Source organism: Danaus plexippus, chromosome Z (genome assembly GCF_018135715.1).
Source record: "Danaus plexippus chromosome Z, MEX_DaPlex, whole genome shotgun sequence".
NCBI classification, from domain to species: Eukaryota; Metazoa; Arthropoda; class Insecta; order Lepidoptera; family Nymphalidae; genus Danaus; species Danaus plexippus.
Genome location: NC_083559.1, coordinates 11,806,284 through 11,828,607, shown reverse-complemented (window position 1 = coordinate 11,828,607; position 22,324 = coordinate 11,806,284). Strand labels below are relative to the sequence as shown.

The 22,324-nt window shown below is 33.9% G+C and overlaps 1 protein-coding gene and 1 non-coding gene across 11 annotated transcripts in view; both read left to right on the top strand.

The window, feature by feature from the left end:
* The window catches only part of LOC116778176 (cytospin-A-like), a 31,248-nt gene that overhangs the window by 7,396 nt on the left and 1,528 nt on the right, over window positions 1-22,324 (top strand). For 2 of the 10 annotated variants that reach the window (XM_032672099.2, XM_032672100.2), the window contains exons 2-23: window positions 1,176-1,231; window positions 1,568-1,737; window positions 1,947-2,310; window positions 9,777-10,161; window positions 10,251-10,406; window positions 10,623-10,808; window positions 10,943-11,067; window positions 11,268-11,427; window positions 13,887-13,982; window positions 14,388-14,512; window positions 14,653-14,794; window positions 15,035-15,211; window positions 15,294-15,425; window positions 15,808-15,945; window positions 16,211-16,373; window positions 16,689-19,142; window positions 19,694-19,798; window positions 20,142-20,257; window positions 20,484-20,613; window positions 21,533-21,685; window positions 21,801-21,924; window positions 22,134-22,287. In XM_032672099.2, coding sequence (XP_032527990.2) covers window positions 1,188-1,231; window positions 1,568-1,737; window positions 1,947-2,310; window positions 9,777-10,161; window positions 10,251-10,406; window positions 10,623-10,808; window positions 10,943-11,067; window positions 11,268-11,427; window positions 13,887-13,982; window positions 14,388-14,512; window positions 14,653-14,794; window positions 15,035-15,211; window positions 15,294-15,425; window positions 15,808-15,945; window positions 16,211-16,373; window positions 16,689-19,142; window positions 19,694-19,798; window positions 20,142-20,257; window positions 20,484-20,613; window positions 21,533-21,685; window positions 21,801-21,924; window positions 22,134-22,287 — 5,799 coding nt within the window. In that variant the 5' untranslated portion in view covers window positions 1,176-1,187. Of the gene's footprint in view, window positions 1-844; window positions 938-1,006; window positions 1,068-1,175; window positions 1,232-1,567; window positions 1,738-1,946; window positions 2,311-2,776; window positions 2,913-2,958; window positions 3,119-9,674; window positions 10,162-10,250; window positions 10,407-10,622; window positions 10,809-10,942; window positions 11,068-11,267; window positions 11,428-13,886; window positions 13,983-14,387; window positions 14,513-14,652; window positions 14,795-15,034; window positions 15,212-15,293; window positions 15,426-15,807; window positions 15,946-16,210; window positions 16,374-16,688; window positions 19,143-19,693; window positions 19,799-20,141; window positions 20,258-20,483; window positions 20,614-20,949; window positions 21,686-21,800; window positions 21,925-22,133; window positions 22,288-22,324 lie in introns of those variants that run through there. The other 8 variants (XM_032672098.2, XM_061525988.1, XM_032672105.2 and 5 more) reach the window with 8 other exon arrangements.
* On the top strand, window positions 1,435-1,506 carry Trnac-gca (transfer RNA cysteine (anticodon GCA)). The gene has a single exon. It is a non-coding gene; the product is annotated as a tRNA-Cys (tRNA).

The following is a 22,324-nucleotide window of genomic DNA, read 5'->3' as shown; positions in this document are numbered from 1 at the left end:
TTTTTTTTATATATTTGAAATTACTTCATGTCGTATTCCTAGAATAGCCAAACGGCGCTTTTTTCACTGCTATAGAATATTGATTCGCCACACATCGTAAAATTATAACGTGCAGAAAAGAGAAAATCGTAGTTTATGACTAAAAAACTGACATTCAAAGATGACAAGTTATGGTGCTATCCATGTGTTACAAGGCTGTAATAGTCCTCTTTTACCGCTAAAATACATTTATGATTCGAAATTGACATATGTATATATTACGTCTGGTATCACTCAATTATAAACAAAAATATACCAACTACCAATATATAGATAAGATAAATAAATTTATTTATATATCAGCAGATTGTCAGGAAATTCATAAAAAAATTATTTATATAATTTAAATTAAAAGGCTGCCGCATGATATAATTTCCTTGTTCTAAAAATGTTAATCCACTGACATTTCATATATAAACAACATTGCTCTAATGATATTCACTATTGCTCTATTATTTTCAATGTTTTCTGTTTTGCAAATGACCTAATTATTAGTCTATTTTATGCCATTTAATACCAAATTTTATTTTATTTTCAAATCAATGTACATATGTACCTTCTATGTAAACCTCTAAACACAACAATAGGTTAAAAGGTAACGGTACTTTTATAATTGCTCAAGGCGAAATATTCCTTTTATAATTTGATTTTCTTTAATATAAGAACAGAAAATTCATCCACAGATAAGACTGGATGTTTATCTTTTAAAAACTTAAAAAAAATATATAAAACCTTTTTGATTTATGACAATTTATCCGTCTGTTATTATTGAAATCAATCACACATACTGAGATCAATAAGTTGCAACAAGGCTTGTTTGCTTCGAAGTGACGCTGTGAATAAAGTCGGAGCTATGTGGACAGGAGTCAGAAAGACGAGACAGTATAACTTTATCGTGGTAACTAACACTAATCAATAATGATACTGATGCTTAAGATAAGAAATTGAGGGTTCTTATAGACATTAGTGCAATTTTCGTGCAGTAATTAGTTATGTCACGTGTAAGACAGTTCGTTAGTTGCGAAAATGTGGGTTTATATCATATTGTAACTCTTGCTAGTTTTTAAAAAAATATTAGGCATATTTGGATAAATTGTTTGGTAATATCTAATGTTTGTTTTCACTGTCAAATTTAGATCGAGGAGGTTATGCATCAGAAGGCGCCAGGGGTGCCTACTAGTGTCAAAGAGCGGTAAGTACACTATAAGTCGTACAAACTAGAAAAAATAAAATTTATGTAATGTTTGGGAATTATTATTAAGTTCACTAATTTTGTTTCTGCTTACCATTAACGCCATCTATTTTCAAACGAGAGAAATACAATTATTGATCAATTGTTAGGTGTCGCTACTATATTTAGATTTTATATTTTAACTTTCGTATTAATGTTTGATTGGGGATATAGCTCAGTGGTAGAGCATTCGACTGCAGATCGAGAGGTCCCCGGTTCAAACCCGGGTGTCCCCTTAGATTTTGTATTGTGTATCAGTGAATTATTATTTTAAATATTTTATTATTTTCTATACAGCCAGCATACTTCAGAGATCCGCAAAGCTTTTGGGGCTAATTTCTTTAAGACAACCTTCAGTTCGCGAAGCAAGGCTATATCCTCTTCCACTTCTTCAAAGTCAGTTTCGGAAACTACAAAAATAGGCAGCGCGGAGACAAAACCTGTCACTAGAAACAGGCCAAGAACAGGTATTAAATAGTTTAGAGGTATATTTTTGGACACATTAACGCTGTTAAATTTCAAAAAGTATGAACCACCGTATTTTAGCTTCTGTCGAAAAAATACAATTACCAGTAACTAATACTACATCATTATCATTGAAGTAATGTTGAACAATTTGAAAGATCTAATAGGTCTAATATTAATAAATAAATCCAAATAATTTCCTTGCGTATAGTTCCACAGGCGGAGACAAGAATCAGAAGACAGAATAGTGACAAAGGTGTCTATTCCCGACCCGAGAAGCATTCAGAACCTTCTAGACCTCTTAGATCCAAACTAGTTAGTGTCGACTCCGCAAAAGCAAATTTAGGAGAAGGATCAAAGAATGAATTAAGTTCTAACGTGCTTAAAATAATCAAAAAAGGTCCGGCACCCTTAAAACCTGATTTGAAAACATCTGAATCCATTTTACCTCCAACTTTAAAACCAAAGTCTCTAGAAACAGTGAAATTAAAGCGAGAGAAGCATGTGAATAATAATAGTGTTTGGACAAATGCGAACATATTAAAAGAGAAAAAGTCTTCATTTTTTAATGTGCGGTAAGTAACAGCAGTATATTTTTAAAAAAGGTAACAATTTTTTTTCGTACTCAAAATACGTAAATAAACACAGATCAAACGTACCAACTTTTTAAACAACGTGAGTTCCCGCCAAAATAAAGGTTATTTGCTGTATCTACATCAAGTTTTGCAAAAATAGATCTTCATCCGTTTAAATACAATTGGTTTTGATATGACTGTACAAATCATACGAAACGGATTCACACGTGATGGTGAATTATACCTGCCCTCTTTCATATATAGCTGTCTCTTTTATACTAAGTAACTTTTAGTTATTGTCGTCTCTATCTTAAGGGGATAATGTTTTTGTCCAAGTATTATACGGCAACTTTTAATACGTTGCTCGTGCTTTGGTAGAACGTCTTGAAGGCTATATCTCAAAAGGAGCCGTATTATAGAAAGAAATGTACGATCAGACATTTTAAACGACAAAATAACGAAGCAAGTTTGTTTGCCACGGTTGGCCGCGGACGTGTCCCGACTGCCGGTGTTTTATATTTCGAACTTTTAAAAAAACGAAACGAACTTTTTTTTTTACCATGATGTGTTTATGTGTCAGTGATCGGAAATATTAACGTATAGTATGCTTTATTTTCTGTTTTTGTGTGTTTAGTGTCTGGCGTCCTTATACTTCTGTAAATGTTACAAAAATTGCTTAGTGTCTGGTTACTCGCTTTCTCGAGTAAACATACTATAACATAATGTTCGGAAATGTGTTTTGTATATGTCTATATCCCGTGTTATATAAACGTAATGAAATTACTTCAATATTATAAAAACACTAGCGGTTTACTTATTGAAGATTTATTTCTTTCATCTCTAAAATTGAATAAGTCTTGGATAATCCTTAAGTTTCATATTTTAAGAATTTTTATCAGTCTTTATAGTACAATAGTTTAGCGTTATATACCATATAATTGTGGGATTTGCATAAATCTAAAGATAAGATGTTATTATTTAGTTTTAAAGTAATTAAGATAAATTGTCGTTGATGAACACTGTCATTCCAAGGTCATTTCAATTCCACGTAACAGTCTAAAAAAGTTACAAGTCATAATTACTAGTTAATACAAAACAAAAAAGTTTTCTTAAGATACCTACTGTAAACTGAACCTCAAAGGAATAGACAACGAGAAATGTCATTTGACCATAAACTTAGTTTTCGAAGTCGTTAGCGGAGCAGAGATAAGTAATGTGAGAAAGTATTATGTTTTAAAATAATATATTTGTTATCTAAACATGCCCTAATCTTTAAAATTAGTTTATAATATACGGGGAAATATTATATTTATATATATTAACGGATTCTGTGCTAACATTAAAAAAAGTACTCTTTAGAACTACCTGACATAAATATCTTTTATTCCATAACTGATGGATGCTTAACATTTACAATATATTGTACTTAAAACGCGTTATAGTAGTGGTTGCTGTACAACGCTGTTCTTGCGTGTTTTTAACCCCGATATTATTTAAAATATAGTTCAGCAGATGATTTAAAGATAAATTATAAGATAAAAAAAATCTTTATTTATAAACAATATAATCTTTTTAACGGCCTTAATATACTGTTAATTATAGTTGTTTATACTTTATGGATGTTTTGACATACGATTAGTAATGTAATTCTAGTAACCTGATAGTTCAATGTACGTAGTTGGTCATTGAATCTCGTTTAATCTGGTTGCTTAAAGGGGGTATAAAGGATATGCGGGTTTTGTATTCAGTAATTGTGGACTTTTACAACTTATTTCACTTACAACCAATATCTATGTAAAGTATTCTTTATTTCTAAGATTATCTTGCGAGATCTATAATATGCATTTGTCGAGTACCATGGTCCACCGTAGTATTGCGAAATTTCAATATTGCTTACGTGCGTTTTCATGAACCGTCGAGGAATTGGAGTTTAACAAATTATTAAAATGACGAATTTTCCTAAAATTGGAAATTGCTATCAAGATATATATTGCAACATGTTTTCTTTTTCATATATTGTATCTTGTCACGTAATTCCTTTTATTTTCCACTCGTATACGACATTCTTATGTGTGTGATAATTAGTTGCTTTACAGTCGTCTAATATAAAAGGCTTTGGCAGTCACTGCATTTTCATTAGTATTCCAAAGTCGCAAAGGAATACTTTAACGGTGCCAATGCTACGTCCGACAGGTATCATGGAAGGATTTATGTTAAAGGAACGTATAATGAATTTGTAGGTATATAAGATCTATCTTAACAAACGTATACAATTCAATGTTTTTCAACTAGCTGGTGGTTGTATTAATAACATTGAACTCGAAAATCAGGTTAAAAAGAAAACCGACGTTTCTCAACTGGTTGGAAACGTCGCGACACTTACTTTTTGTTCCACAAACATGGCGATTGCCGTCTGTAAATAAGTTTGTGGCAACTGTTCAAGATGTGCTTGAATTATGAGCCATTGATATATCGATGATAATCAGAATTTTTAATAATAAAGCCTAAGTTAATATTCAAATATGCTAAGCGTTCCTTACATAACTGTCAGACAAACATTATTCATCGGCACCTTATAAATAGAATATATAATTAATTGCTGACGTTCTAGAGAACAAAATTAAAAGCCATTGTGTAGTGACGTATGTTTTAGTAATTTGTAATTGAAAACATATGTAATAAAAATTATATGACATATATAGTTAGTTATGATAAAGGTAAAATAAAGATTCATTAATTACAGAATATCTGTAACGCTAATTAATTTTGCCGAGCGTATGTTTAATGAAAGATTAAATAATTGACTCGATGCGTCACAATGCGATAAAATGGACAGTACTATGAAATGCGAACGAGGAAAATAACTTTACCTAAAATAAATAATTCTATATATCGAATTGGTTCATATGGGCTGGTGAGTTTTAACCACAGTCGCCTAACCTTGTTATTGGAAACTGAAACAGATCCTTGGATCGCACTTGGACAAACAGTGTTATCGTATACAGCCTATTGGTTGGTATTGGATGTGACGCGGCTTAACTATCATAAAATTACTATATGTTATATAATATTAATATATTAATGATTTCTAGACGATTCATTCGTTAACAATATTATTTATGCAATGAATAGTGTAATATATATATATATATATATGCTTATTTTAAAAATAGATTCATGTGAGATTCTTTGCGGAACATACACTATAGGAAGGTATTAAAAAAATGAACAATGGTGTATTAAACAATGGTAACTCTCCCATGACGTAAAAAGTGCACAAAAACTAGACGCTAACGCTACCTTGTGCCGTCATATTGTAAAACTTCTCATCATGGCATTATTAGGATATAGGAGTTAAAAGTTATATACTATGCGAAAACAATAGGTACGGAGTATCTTGAACGTGGCTGTAGACCTCAAATACCCCTTACGGTATCTAAATATGCAGGTATTTCACAATAAAACGTTTTACTTTTAATTTGTTATAGAGAATTATATGTTTTAGTGGAAGCTTAAGTAATTTGGCATAATTTAAACTGGCTAATTAAGCTCTGTATACATATATATATATATATATATATATATATATATATTTAAACGTAATAGAGAATTTGTCGTGATTTGAATATCAAACACATTCCCTTATTTGTATTTCATGTATATATATTAAAGTATAATACCTAATATGGCATTCTACGGACGTTGGTTTTTGTGTTTATGAATTTAATAGATATCTTAGAACGATACACCTAGACTAATTACGAATGACTATGAAGTAACTATGAAGAAATATAATTTTTTAATATTATATGGCATTATTGAGGAGGTCTTAGTAATGTTCTTGAACAAGACTTTAATTAAAAACATCTGAGTCTCCGTCAAATAACAGTCATTTATATCCTCTGAATAAACTTTTATATTAAATTGTCACTGATAACGTATAATTGAAAAAGTACCATTACTTACAATATATATAAGATGGTAAAGAACATAGTGACTTATATAAAAATAAAATGGCGCCGGTTGTGTTTGTAACCTTTTATCCCGTCTCGACTTATACATCCCGCGTCTGTGGTACGCTAAAATAACCTATAGACTGAGTACTATAATACAGAGTAATATTATAAGAGGACGCAATTTTTATAATGAAATCCTAATCTATACTATAAGGAAAATTTTGTATACAAAAATTTTATATTTGTTAATTATAGATGTACAAGAATCTTGCGTAGTGTTTTTTTTTTTTATTTTCTTAGTCTGAATGTCTTTGCACCAAATTCTTAACAATATATCATCGTAAGTTTCATATTTTTTTTTATATAATAATATTCCGTATATCATGTTCGAGACAACTACAGTATCAAAGCCACTAAAGCCACTAGTATAAGATCACAAATATAATTTCTTTGTGCATGATCTTTCTTATTTATATTAGGTATATTAACATAATGTATATAAAGGTCGGACCTCTGGTAGCATTATGTTAGTGAATCCAAATTCGCTCGCCTTGAATGCATAGACGCCATTATTATTTTTGAATAGTCGTCCTTGTTTTGAAAGACAATGACGGATATCGTATTCCATCATATATTGATGCCAAAAAATTTACAACTAACGAGACCGCTTCGAACTGTTTCAAGCCATATCAAATTTTAGGTAAATAAGTTACAATGTGCAGACATCACAATGATGGGACGTCGTACAAATAACATACAAAGCCGATATGAATATCCCAATTATTTTTTATTGTGATACAATACTAAATGTCGTATGCTCTAAAACGAAATGACCCATTTCCCTTTATAGCGTACATAAAGTTGAATCTTCGATAAAACAAAGTCAATGATATTTGTAAACAATGTTAGGAAGAGGAATCATAAATCTCATGCTAGTTTGAGTACTCATTTTCGATTATAACCACGAAGTTTTAATATGTTATCGAATTCAACGTCTGCTTTTATATTAATATTTATGACATGTATATATATGTGTGTATTAATAGATCTTAGGCTTATAGCATTTTTTTTTATTCTATGCTTCTGTGATCTGTCTGATTAAAACAGTTGAATGGATTTAGGCGGTTCTACTTGGTAATTAAATTGAAATATTGAAAGTGTTCGATTAATATTTATATTAGATATTTGATGTTGTATTCATTAATTTTCATATTAACTGTCTACCAAAGTATCACGTGAACGGTTCACACAAGGTCGTGTTGGATATGTACAATGTATGCCTGTCATATGGCGTGAATATAAATTCGGTTCGACGTGTAGTCGTTCGTAAATGGGTTTATATGTCGAATCGTTTTTATGAAATTATTCTATAAGTGGTTAGTGTTGCTATGTCGATAGATATGGTAATTGGGTACGACCTACATTTGCTATTTCGGTAGTGTGCATACTATGTATTATTTATATATTTACATTACTATGGTACGACGAGATTTCTTTATAAACAATACCTGTAGAGGAAAATAACTATGGCAATAAAGCTACACGACAAAGTATGTATGGAACGACGGATTTGTGTTTAGTTTGTTATAAATGACTAGTGCAATGAGTACAATAAATAATAATTGTATTAAATTGAAATCCAAGCTACCATATTCGATCTGACGGAGCCACGCGGCCATGGCTGGTCATTCACCCTCGTCTATCCTAGGATGGCCATTAAAACAGTCGTTTTCAGGATAAAATGCCGAAAAGAATTAGTAACAATTTAATTTTCTTAATAAAATGGCAACACTGTTTTTAGAAGTTATTATTACTAGATGTGACTAGATTTACTATGGCATGAATGAGGTGTTATATAGTATGTGAAACTAATGACTGTTGTTTTAAAAATAATGAAAAAGGGACAATTTTATTTATAAAACACATTTTATAACTAATAAACTTTTAATAACTAGCTAAAACATTTACAATTATTTAATATATAAGTGGCTCTCATGACAATCGGGTTTTTTCAAAACATATTAACGTCATATGGGAATTCAAGATTTCGGTATTTCAAGAGTAAAATATAGTCACGTTTGGAATTTATATGTTTAAAATATTTGTGAGAAATTAAATCGCAAAATCACTGTCGCCCTACCGACGATCCCTCCGATCTTGGAATGCCATTCCGTAATGATAGAAACATATCAAATATGATGTCCGAGATTTATTAGTTATACAAAGTTTTTGAATCTATGACTTTCTTCAAACAAACGATCGATTTACTGTCAATCATAGTTAATATATGTTATTTGTCAGTTTTAAAAGAAATTAGTACCTAAAAAGTCTTTAATAAGTATAAATATATGGCTATATAAAATTTTTATACAGAATTACCGTTATATTTTATATATCATAATATAATAACAATAAACCAAACAAAAATTTATATACTATAAACATTTGTTTGTTGTGGTTACATGTATAACAAAATCATTATGAAAGTGTAAACCAAAATATTACCGTGCAGTTTATGAAACGTGAAATGTTCTCGTATCACGTTACAATGACATTATCCATAACAATTGCGGTGGGGACTCAATGGTGTGGTGATATGGCCCGATAAGGGTGTGGTCAGTCCGTCCCCGGCATTAGCAGGTTACATGGGGATTACTATTTATTATAGATATATGAATTATCGATCTTTATGATTGATAATTCGACTCCCTTGTTTCATTGTCCATTTTGTACTGTTGTTATGGCTATTTGTGAATACAAAAACCGGAGACTGTACCTTTTCAGTTTGACGATGCAAACTTATGTTAAGGGTAATGATTTAATATTCAGCCTACAACCGGTAGGTTTTAATTAATATAACGAGAAACGTGATATCAATTAGATGACTCAGTATTAATCAATTCATCCTGCAGTTGCCGCGTTTTTTTAAATTTTATATGTTTTCTATAAACTATATCACAATCTACGCTATAATTAGCGTTACGTATGGTCTAATCAACTATTATCGTAGTACGAATTTGAATGTTAACCTCACAACCAACAGACTCAAGTTATTAAATAAATACATCAATTTATTTTACACGGAATGTTGAAAAAACAAAATTTAAATAACATTTTTTATTTTGTTATAGAAATATTAATACCTGATTAATGATAAAATATGTATTAAAGAAAACTCGAAAGCACAACCATTATTATTTATTGTAATGTCTAACAACTTTAAAACAAATATATTTTATCCGACCTGATGGGGTATTCAAATCAACTCTCTATTTCCTTATATGCTTATTTAAATCGTATAACTCCCATAAGACTTTCACATTCGCTACGGCTATACCATCACGTAAAATAACTCGATTTGGACATCCAGACACTAAACAACGGCGTTAATAATTCCGATCACAACAGCGGACACTCGTCGTTAGAAATGCAAACACATTCAAACATTGAAACGAAAACGATTATGATATAAAGCATCAAGATGATGAAGTTCAAATCATTGTTCCGTAGAGGACCAAGTCAAGGGAAGCAAGAAACAGCCCTCAAGGGCGCCCCGTCTGTCTCCAGCCTCGATTCCAAGCACCACAAAGTAGCTCCGGCAAGAGAGAAGACTATAAAGATATTCGGATCCAAAGAGAAGTTGAACAAAGCGCACAAAAAGAAAGATTTGGGTAATAACAATGCTGTACTAGAAGACCCCGAGTTGCGGGAAGGCTTGGAAGGGTATGAGGATGGGCACATCAGGACTCATGAGTACGGTAGCTCAGAGGAGCTGGGGACGGGTTCCGTAGACGGGCGAGGTTCACAAGAGTGTATCAGCTTGCCAGTGACGCTCAACGCAGATCACATGTCTGGCTTTCAGGAGGTTGAATTGCGGACCAGGATACCGTCAGAGGTGAGACGTGCTAACGAATTATCTGTAATATATTCATTGTTTGTTTCTTTATCCAACGATTAATTAAAAATGTAATATTGTTATGAAAGGCGTCTTTAACTTCGGGAGTGCGAGAGCTGGAATCTCTCCGCCGAGATCTGGAGACAGTGACGATGGAACGCGTTCAGCTGCAAGCCCGCGTGGACGAGCTGTTGGAGCGGGCCAACGAGGCTGACAGACTTAGGGCTGAACTTGAACGTCTTAAGGTATAATTCTATCATGTAATAGTGTCTCTTTTACTTAAGAAACATAAAAGATTTATATTTTCATTCTTTTATAGTACACAATTTTTCTGACTTCTATTTTTTCATATGGTTCCATTTATATGGCCGTTAATAAATATTATCACTATATGGATTTTGTTTTATCCGGTAAAATGCACAATATATGCCTCTAAATAAGTAAGTTCCAAAATATTATAGAACCAAGAAGCCGAGCGGAACTCAGCTCTAGAGCGTTTGGCTGACGAGAACGGTGCGCTGCGTGCGAGACTGAGGGGTGTAGCGCATTCGCCGTTGTCTGACAGCGAGAAGAGACAGCTGCTGCTGGCACCAGCACCAAGGAGAATGCACTCCTCCGCACCCGCCTCCATCGCACTCGCTCATAATGTATGATTATTGATCTATTCACTATAAAAAGAATAATCGATATCTAAGTTATGTGCAATAATTGGTGTTACGGTTCAAGAGCTATCAGTTGAAAACGATACAAGAATATTGTGTAATATTGGACGTATGTTCAGGGCGAGGGTGATAGCGGCGACGCGAGCACTCCAGAGTGGGACAAACACTCTTCGTCGTCTCTGAGCGAGGTGTCGGTGGCCTGTCTACAGGACCGTATACTGCAGATGGAAGAACATCACTACAGGTATGCTATATAACAGGAGCGAAACGTACATAATTTAGGTTTTTTATCCTTATTTAAGAAGACCAATTAAAATAAAAGAAATAGTTTGTGGATTACATCAAATCGTATGAAGGACTTCGACAGGTGATTAAATTTATTTATGTCGTAGTGTGTCACAATTTGGTAAGGCATATTCTGACCTACACCACATAATTTTCTAGCACGAGTGAGGAATTACAGGCGACTTTGGCCGAACTGGCCGATCTGCAATCACAGCTGGCCGACGCTCACGCCGACAACGAACGACTCTCCGATGAGAAGCAAGTGTTACTGGAGTCACTCTGCCGACAGACTGAAAAGCTCGAGGACAGTCGAACTAAGGTAGGTCAAAGTGATTATATCATAATATCTAATAAATATTTATTTAAACAAAGGACATGGTGAAGAATCACACGGGTTGTTGAAGTCGTTTGATACGAAGTAACCTTTGGAACCACAACATTTTAGTCGTGGTACCATTTAGAGTTAGTCTCTTATATGACTTTAAACCATCAATATTCAGTCATTGAGGACTGTAATTTCTCTTACCGACTGTAAAGTTAGACTTTATAAAACTGCTCTAAATTCCGTTATGAACAAAAAAATTTTGTAGTATTAACAAAATTCATGATAATGTTTACAGTTAGAGATATAATACAGTGCTGTTATATGCTGCGGTTGACCGACTGTCACAAATCTGTTTAGGGACAAATTATACGAATCCTATGGTAGGAGGCAATGGAATCATCAGCCAGTGTTACGAAATACAGCAAGGAACTATAATGATAAATTTCAAGGAATTTTGGTTTCTATTAAAGCCCACATAAGAAATATAATTTTAAATTCAATAGATTTCACATTTAATAAATAATTTTAACACGCAATGGACTAACGTAACACACATTATTGTTTAAGAGGTCCTTTCAAGTAACAATGTTATGGAAATAAATTTAAAATATCATATTTTGTTCCTCAGACGTACAGGTCGGTGTATACTATAATCTTTGCAAGTAAACAGATAATGTGTACCTACATTTTTTAAACGATTAATTTTGTTTGGGACTTTGTTTGCAGTCAAATTATCATTCACAATAAAGAGTTTTTGTCACCAAAGGTTGATCAGCAACTGACGTGGGCGCCGCGCCTCTTACGCAAAGTATACGAGGAATGAGAGAAATTAAAAATATAAAGGTGTGTTATGCGATTTAACTAAGGCCTTTGACTGTGTGAAACACTAGTTATTAATGTTTGAACTGAATTATTATCTTATATGTGGCACTGCGAATGATTTTATTGCCTCTTACTAAATTATGAAACACAAAAGATTTACACACGTGAATAATCTGCTATCCCCAGTTTGACCCTCCAAGGTGGGGAGGGGGGTCCCTCAAGGCTACATTCTTGGTCTATTTTATTAACCTTTAGGTAGAAAAATTGTTGAGAATACTCAAGTTGGAATTACTAGGTAAATTTATTTCCAACGTTTCTTAATAATTTGTGACGCTCAGTAAGAAAATCCCCTGAGCACATGTTGAGTACGGAATTCTGAAAAAATAAAACATTAAAGTTATCAAATTATTAATAATAATAATTTGTCTTTTAACAATAAATTAATACAAATCAATGACTTGCATGTTTTATCAACTTTATATATAAATTTACAGTGGACGCCCTTTCAATAAATTATCAGGGATAAATGCTGTTCTTACTCGTTTGCACCATGAGAGATAATGCCTTGTATAATACTCGATTGGCCTATATTAGCTATAATTTTTCTAACGCGATAGTATAAGTATGTTATCCCATTTAAATCAACAAACTTATACATTGTACAAAAGAGTTTATATATAATATATTGAAGTGAACTAACAGTTGGTGATATTTTGCGAGAAAATTTCGATCAAAGAAATTGCTATTACAATACGAATATAATGTAAAGTTTTAATTCAAGTACAAAATAAATAAAAAAATAAGGTTAGAAACACGGAAAATGCTAAAAAATATTTATTAAAACTATTATTTTTTCGACTGCGGGATTTTATTATTTTGTATGCACGTTTTCCCGACAATTCGACTGGTTAGCACTTCACAGCAACCGTGATCACAAGCAGTCGATATGACTGTGAAGTTTTGTAGAGAGAGAATGTAAAAATAAAATAATAAGACCGCGTAGTCACATCCTAAAAGCATAGCATCATTTTTACCTTAAAAATAAATATCAAACAATTTAATACATTTACGTTTTTATGTCCTTCATACATTCTTACTTAGTCTAGTAGAAAGTTCGTTTCAATATATATATATATATATCAATGATTTTTTTTTCACCAACTTAATTTTTAAACCCAACAACCAAGTTGACCAAGCAAATTGTGCAGAGTAACTTAAAATTTGGATCATCTAGCATGGAAGACGAAATCGAATTCTTATCATACAGATAATAAAATACTTCAAGCCATAGGTGTTTTAAATAAGTTTCAGAACACGAAAGAAGTAAATAAAAACGCCGTGTCATTATTATTATTATTGATTACCAACTAATTTCATGTACTTCAAATATTATTTTTAATATTTACTATTTAGTACTAATATATGGATGGAGCGATGGAACTGCTCACTGATTGCGTTCCAATTGTCTTGACATGTTATTAGAAATTTACGATACAAACGAATGGATTATTATTTGATTAATATATATATATACATATATATATATTTTGATATAAAACATGCCTTGGATAATGTATATGCCTAATACCCAAACAGGTTATGTTTTATTATAATAATTTAATGTTATTTAGGTGGACACACTACAGGAGCTGTTGATGCGCGAGGGTGTGGAGCCGGAGACGGTCGTCTCTGGGGACCCAGACCAGCAATTACTGACTGTGTTAAAGGTTATAAACCTATTATATACATTCATAAGTTAAGAGACTTCAATCTCGCCTTATGGTAATGATATTTTTATTTAAGTATATATATGATATATTGTTGAGGATTATCAAATTAAACTAAAAATTTATTCTCTGAAAATACAATGTTTTGTTTAATTTAATACATCTTTTAAATATAATATTAACATTTTTATCTTACCTGAAAATACAATAAAAGGCATTTAAAGTTCACTAATATCTCTTTACACGTTTTTGTAACAATATAATGAACAGAATAATAATATGAACGTCAACCGTCATTCAAGCACGCTCCGACGCGCCCGCTGTCAGGTTCCACAGACAGCGTACACACGCGCGAAGCGAGGCAAATTTAAATTAATAAATGTAATTTCATTATATATATAACAGGTATCTCAAGAGGAACGTCGTCTGTTACTGACGAAACAGGAGCAACTGGAAGCCGATCTGACCGAGTCGAAGGCCGCGCTGGAGGAGAAAACCAAAGAAATAGAAACCCTGTCTGAAAGAATAAGGTTGGATACAATAATATTAAATAAAAAAAAATATAATGATAGCACTTCCACGATATACAGGATAGGTTATATGAATCGTTGATTATTATAGATGTTATTGAGATGATGTGTTTATAGTGTAATGATAATTTGTTCACCAGGTCTCTGGAGTGTAGTGTGGAGCGCGCGGAGTCTGAGCGCGCTAGGTGGGAGCAGGAGGCGGGGGCGGCGAGGGATGCCGCGGCCGCGAGACAGCATCAGGTCACCACGCTCGGGGAACTGCTGGCAGCCGCTCAGGCTCAGGTACACGATACGGTTATACGTATACTAGAATTAAACATTCCGTTAATATACCGTGAGTATATACTCAACTCGATATTAAATTTATTGTCATAAAAAAAAAATTATTTAAGCGAATCTTGTTATTACTTACATATATGAAAGTAATTTTTAACATTCAAAAACATTTCAATGGATATATAATGGGAAATGTTAAATTTAATTATATACTGATAGCAATGTACTATGTCGTATGTGTTGTAGTTGGCCGGTGCGGCAGAGGGCGCTGCGGCGGCGGAGTGCGCTGCGGCGGCGGCGGCTCGGCGCGACGCGGACGCTGCTGCGGCGCGGGCCCACACACTCGCCGAGAGACTTGCTCATGCACAGAGACAACTAGACCGAGCTCACTCGGACGCTCGCAAACTACACGATGATGCACTCGTTAGTACCATCTATCCATAACGTAATTATTATAATAGGTAGCTAAGAGATACGATTATGAACACCCTGTATATATGTTCAGGTGTCTCGTAACAATGCCAAGTCGACGATCTCTGAGCTTGAGTTCCAGCTAGAGCAGGCTCGGCAGGAGAAGAGCGCCCTTCAGACTGAGCTGCGGACCATGCAAGAGAACTGTGCTGAGCTTCAGATACAAGTAATATGTGATACTGATTAACATAACCTTCGATACATTTTCATATGTGATTTTTTATGAATAGCATAGTTTAAAATTTATCTACACTTCCGGTATAGTTAAAAATTTTAAGTGTTATTGTTAAAAAATAGTTTCTCAATATTTTTAACTTAACCATGTTAAGATAGGCGACTTTACAAGCTTGTTTCAATCGAGCAAAAGGCTGTGTTATTTCAAATTCTATCTGATAGTTATTTAAAAAATCTTGACACATGCTTCTGTCACACATCGACTATGGTATGCGACGGAACATTTTACTTGTTACAAAAAAACAAATCTTTTAACGTTATGCTTATATTTATTTAAATTAGAATTAATTAATTTTATATTTATTAAAATCTAGGTTCAGGTAGCCTCTGATGAAAAGCTGTCACTGATGAGTCGTGCGGGAGAATCGTTGGCGCGTGCTGCGGACCTCGAGAGGCAGCTCGCTGACACACGCGCCAGGCTCGCTACTATAACTAGAGATAGAGATAGAGATGTTTGTATACTTTGCTTTTCTCAACTTTACCTGCCTCTGCCATATATACCATCTTTTCAGAGTTTATTTTAGTTAAGTCTATGGGCATTCTCTGTATTGATATTTTGATATATCTGTAAGCTTTTTATAGATAATGATAAGACTGAACTCCTCCCAATGAAAGATAACTATAACCATTATTAATATTTCAAATGTTATATATAAATTAAATAAAAAGTAGATGAATTTTATAATATGTAAATAATTCAATGTACATTGTATACAGGAAGCGGAATGGAAGCAATTCCAAAGTGACTTACTGATGACGGTCCGAGTAGCTAACGACTTTAAAACAGAAGCCCAGAGGGAGCTGGAGCGACTTGTTTCTGAGAATAAGATCGCCAGGGATCGTATACGCTCACTCGAAGATCAGATACATTCGCTTAAAGGTAAGAGATAGAGAGAGATAGACAGAGATGGAAGCATGTTCCTAGCTGCGTGGATGAATTTGTATATTTTTCGAACCCAACTGACTGTACTGCCAGTGTATTGATTGATTATTTTAAAAATATATATTTAGTCGTTCTCTGTTTATTTAAAGTAGCATGTTAAATGATGAGAAAGCCGATTGGAGTAGTATTAACTACATTATCACGCACTAATTCTATGTAAGGCTTCAGATGTAGTTGCTGTATAGAACTAACAATGTCATCTCGCGATGTACATGTAAATATTTCTAATTATAATTTAATGTACCAAAACAGGTGTTGACAGACAAGAATCTAAGGATAGCGCAAAAAATTCGAACGATGGAAAAACATTATCAACCGACTCTGAGAGTTTGGACTCGCATAGCGATAGTTCTAAAGATGTGTTTAAAAATATAAGGACGAGATATTTGTCCAGAGTTCATAGCGTTAATGAACTGAAAGATGTAAGTCTTGTTGATCAAGCATTCTTCAAAGTTAACGTTCCTAAGGAGTTCAAAGTTGATATCGATAATGTTACAACTGATGAGACTAACGATGATGATTGTAGAATGAATCTTGAGAAGTCAGATTCACTTCCGGAAATCAGATCGAATGAACGAAAGTTAAAGAGACAAGACGCTATTTATATTTCCAATAGAAAACTTAGTAGACAAAACGCGTTTGATGATCTCATTAGTCCAAAGAAAGATAAATTTAAATCCAAGTCGGTATCTAGTAATTTATTACCATTTAGAGGAACTATTTTTAATAGGAATCGATCTGAATTATTTAACGGTAAACCAAAATCGTACAGTACAGATAATCTAAACGAAGACGTTGAATTCAAAAACGCTTTAAAAGAGGCTACTAGTATAGAGTTTTTATGCGATACATATAACGTTAGCGAAAGTTCCTTGTTCAGTGAGGGATCCAATAATGTGTTTTGGAGTCCCGTGGAAAAAAATAATAACTTACCCGAGGTTAAAGATAAAGAAGATAATAAAACAACAAACCCTTCCAAACAAGATAACATACAAATAGATGTTAGTCCAATACCCGTTGTGAAGGCAGCACGTATTCTGCCATATCCGTATCCTGACAAAGGAACGAAAGAAAACAATCTTGCCGATATCAACGATCCGATTGAACACGACTTCAAAACTGTTAGCGAAGAGTTGAAATTTAATTTCAAAGCGGCTTTAGACAGGATATCTGGCAATAATGATAACATGAACCAAATAAATCAGGGAACAAAATCTTTATCAAATATTACCGGTGCAAGTGAAACACTTCCCGAGTCAGTTGAAGAAAATACGAGTAAGTTCAAAGAAAATGATGATGCTGTGACAAAACCGTCTCTAACAGGTTTAGGTGAAACTGAAATGGATCACGATAAAGAAGAATTAAATAATAACTCTATTAATAGAGTAACCAGTAATGCAAATAGTACAATAGATTTAAGTCAGTCAAATGTGTTATCAGATGATAATTTACAGAACTCTTCTCAGGATGTATCTGCTGATAAATTTTTAGAAACTGACATAAAAACAACAGATACTAATAAAGAACAATCGGTCTTAGGTCAAGAAACAACACATCCAGCCATCGACCATAACGTCACTTATCACTTAAAAATAAATACACTCACAGATTTCCCAACTCCCGACCTATCTAAAGACAATTCATTAAGTAATGTATCTAATATTCAAGCGAATAAGGTTAATAATAGAGTAAAAACCATTCTCACTCCTTTAAATCTAAACACGGATATACGGTCAACCGCTCCAATTATTCTTAGCCCAGTTTTGATCCAACCAATATTTTTCAAACCGAATTCATTTATACAACCCCAAGTCACCAAAGAGAATAAAAAAGTTTACTATGATGATATTGACCAAGTAATAAATAACAGTAAAATTAATACCGACCCAAAAGAAGGCGAAACTAAAAAGGGTTTATATTTAAAAAATACTAAATCAAGACATCTTCCGTTTCTTTCGGTAAAGAAAACTTCCTCTAACGAAAATGTTGCTGAACCCAAATCTCCTCCCACGAGAGGGCCGATGTCACTTCCAAAGCCCGTCGCGAAGTTATCAAAAACGCCAGAGTTCTTGGTCGAAAACCAATATTACCAGCCCATTGACAACCTGCCTTTCATAAACTCATCACAACCATTACCTAACAAGGGCGCTGAGCGGCAGAAAAATATAAACACAAATCCGTTTATTCCCACGAATGAATCCCGAACAGATATAGAACAGGAAAATTACTATGAAGAGATCGGCCAACCGATGACATCCGAAACACCGATAAATATAGCTGACGACGACAAATTATCAAAGAATTCGAAACCCGATGAATTATACTGTATACCCCGCGAGGAGCTACTGAAAGTGCCACGAAGACCGAAAAGAACGAAAACTTACGAAGCAAAATCACCTGCTGATAAAAAAGGTGTCGTCAAAGACATGACCAAATCGGTCATATCTCTGTCAAGGACACCGAGTGCGAATGAAAACAGACCAAGCAGCATTGTTGGGGAGATAGTGCAGAGCTTAGAGTCTCCACATGTGGAGCTCAGGAATGCACCCAAGGTGCCGTTACGAAAGTTATCGCTCCAGAGTCAGAATGTTCCCAAAACGGAGTCAGAAACGGGGTCATTGCCCCGTTACCATTGGAAGACGTTGGAGCACAAGCGTCTCTCGCATCCAATAAGATCTCTAAACCATTCGCCGTCCAGACCGCTGCGTAAGTTAGCGAATCGTCTCGTGTGTCTGTCCATGTAATTAACTATAATCGTCCGTAATGCCATAATTTGTGTCGTTTTAGAGTGTCATGGTGGAGGGCGGTTGTGGTCATTGTTCGCTTCCTTATATTTCATTATTGATTTCAATTGTGTCGTAACTTAGACCTAACTGATTCTGAAGAATTTCGTTTATAGGCATTATATAAAAATAATTATATGGTCCAAAAATTACCTTCATATATGTAAAAAATATATCTAGCAATATTAAGAACACATACAACCAAACATATGAGTATAGTTCTTGTAATTTTAATATTCTTTCCAAAAAAGAAACAAACAGGAAAAATAAATCTGTACTAGAATGATCGCTTTCGTTTTGGGTGTCGGTGTTTCGAGTATATGTTTAAAAAAAACCCTGTTAATTCTCTCTAAACATGATATTTGTTCGCTAAATATCATGAAGCTAAATCATATCATTGAAATGGTAAATAGATAGTTTAATGTAGGACATACAATGTAATGTACGTAATGATAATTCTGACTCTGTACTCAGCGCTACCCCCTCGCTCGGAGGACCCCCCGCAGCCTCCACCGCTGCTATCAAGCGCCTCGCTGCAGGACATCATGGCCACCGCTGCCTCACATAGACGTACTAAAGGTATGATATAAACTACATATAGATCGTAACTATAACTTAATGAAAAACTCAAACAAAATGCCCAAAAGTTCACAAATGGGTTACTTTAATGTGAACTAGATTTTGGACAACAACATGGTCTTGTGTCAGCGTATTTTTTTTTCTTTCGGTATACTTGGCTTCTGTAATACTAATAACAGGGCAGCATTCTTTTGTTACTCGCCAGCCAATCCCCCTCTCACTTCTTTAACTTAAAAGGAGCGTAGTAAGGGTGATATAACTGACATTTTTGATATCACCGTACAAAGTACACGAACTCATATAATAATGTTAATAAATGAATTAATATATCTTATAATACTAGGTGTTAGCCGCCAGGACTCGCGTCTGTCTGTGAAGTCGCTCATCGAGAGTATCGAGAACGCTGCAAAGGCAGCGAAGCAGTCGCCCGCCGCCTCGCCAGCCGCTGACTGGCCGCAGGTTAGGCTTCACTCATTCACTCACTCTCTCATTCACATATTCATTCACTCATTCACTTATAGTCACACTGTTTGTATGTCATTATTTTATGAATATGGTGTCATTACCCATATACCAGACTTGAGCAATAATTTTTTATTAAATTTTAATAAGATTAGGTAAAAAAAAATATTTTGATTTATTATTCTTATTAATAATATTAAATCTATTATTATATGTCATGTAGGTACAAACCACAGCGTGCACAACAACAACGACGAACACCATCAAAAACGGTATGACCGAGTCGTCCTCGATAAACAACTTCTCAAAGCCGCCGGCCCCTAGGAACAACAGACCGGCCCCAAACACAACCGGTACGGTTACTATAAAACTTATAACCCAAACTGGGTTAAAAATAGTAATAATTATTGAGTTTTTTAACCTTCGCCAAGGTAAAAAAAATCTAATAATTTTTCATAGAAATATAGTTGGTTAGACCATAATATATTTAAGATTTGAATTTATGACGTCACTTCTATTTTTACGTTTTCAATGTATTGATTTGTACTAAATTTTCCTTTAATCGATAACATTATAATAATTGCTAATATAAAAGTAATGTTTCTATATATTTTATCTTTATTATATGTTTGTATGTATATAATATTAACTTATCTATTGACCGCATGTAAGCTTATTTTCTATTCCAGCATGGCGCCATGAACGTGCATAGATCTCGCATTTTTTTTCCTAATATTATTGTTTGTCTGTGTATACCATAGATAATATTTATTTTATTTGTAACATAAACCTACCAAAGGTTTCTTAGTATTAACAATATCTTACTTCTAGCTTTGTTTCCTTTGTTGCATATGTATGTAACGCATGAATGCCATATATTATATATTCATTCTTATATCTATCTAATATGGTGTATACTTAGTTACTTAGTTTCAACTAACTCTAATGTGTTTCTCTTGTATGTTATTATAAATCTTCGTACAGGTGACGGTGAGTGATATAATGTTGTAATGGTCAGTGGAGCTAGCGGCTTCCTTACTTCCTCTCGTGTATATGTGTCAGTTATATTAACATTATCGATTATTCTTCACGTCTATTATTTAACACGAATTAATAAAACTTACTATATATAACGTGAACCCGAACGTGAATGGTGATTTTTATATGATTAGCAAAAAGCTTGTTAGGATATAGATGCGCATTTAAAACTAACTGAAAAAAATGTAACTGACGCAATACATGCCGTGGCTTATGTGTCTAACGCTGGGGCAGAGGCGGCGGGGAGTGGCGCTAACCTGGCCAGTATGGCCAACATGGGCAGTATGGCCAACATGGCCAACATGCCGGACGAGCAGCGCGCCCTAGCGTCCCTTCAACAGAAGGCTATGGAGTCATTTGTGCGACGAAACAGCTACGGAGACATATGTTAGTATATTGTAATATTAAATTTTACTTGACGATTTTGTTATATTTCATTATATAGTATTAACCAACTATTGACGGAGACTAAATGAATATATCGCTGAATTGTCTGTTACAGGCGAAAGGAAAGATCCCTTGAACGCTCTGCAAGTTAAAAACGGCGGTTCTAAACGGAACGCTCTTCTAAAGTGGTGCCAACAGAAGACCATGGGATACAATAATATCGATATTACTAATTTCAGGTGATATTCTACTAAAATTCAACGATATTTTTTTATATTTAGTATAGATATTCTGTCGACATGTCACGTGACGACCATTTGTCATTTCGTGACGTTGACATTTGTCTGTCAATGTCATACGAAGGATATAAATCGATATTATAAAAAAAAAGGTACCTAATAATTGCTGTGGAAATTTATATTAAAGTCATTTTCTCACCAATTTTCAGTTCTTCATGGAATGACGGATTGGCTCTGTGCGCGTTGCTCCACTCTTACTTGGGCGACACCGTTCCGTACAGCTCATTAACACCACAGGACAAACGTACAAATTTCTCGGTGGCCTTCGCCGCAGCCGAATCCGTGGGCATACCAACAACACTAGTATGAAAAAAATTATTAAATTTTTATATAGCCGTAA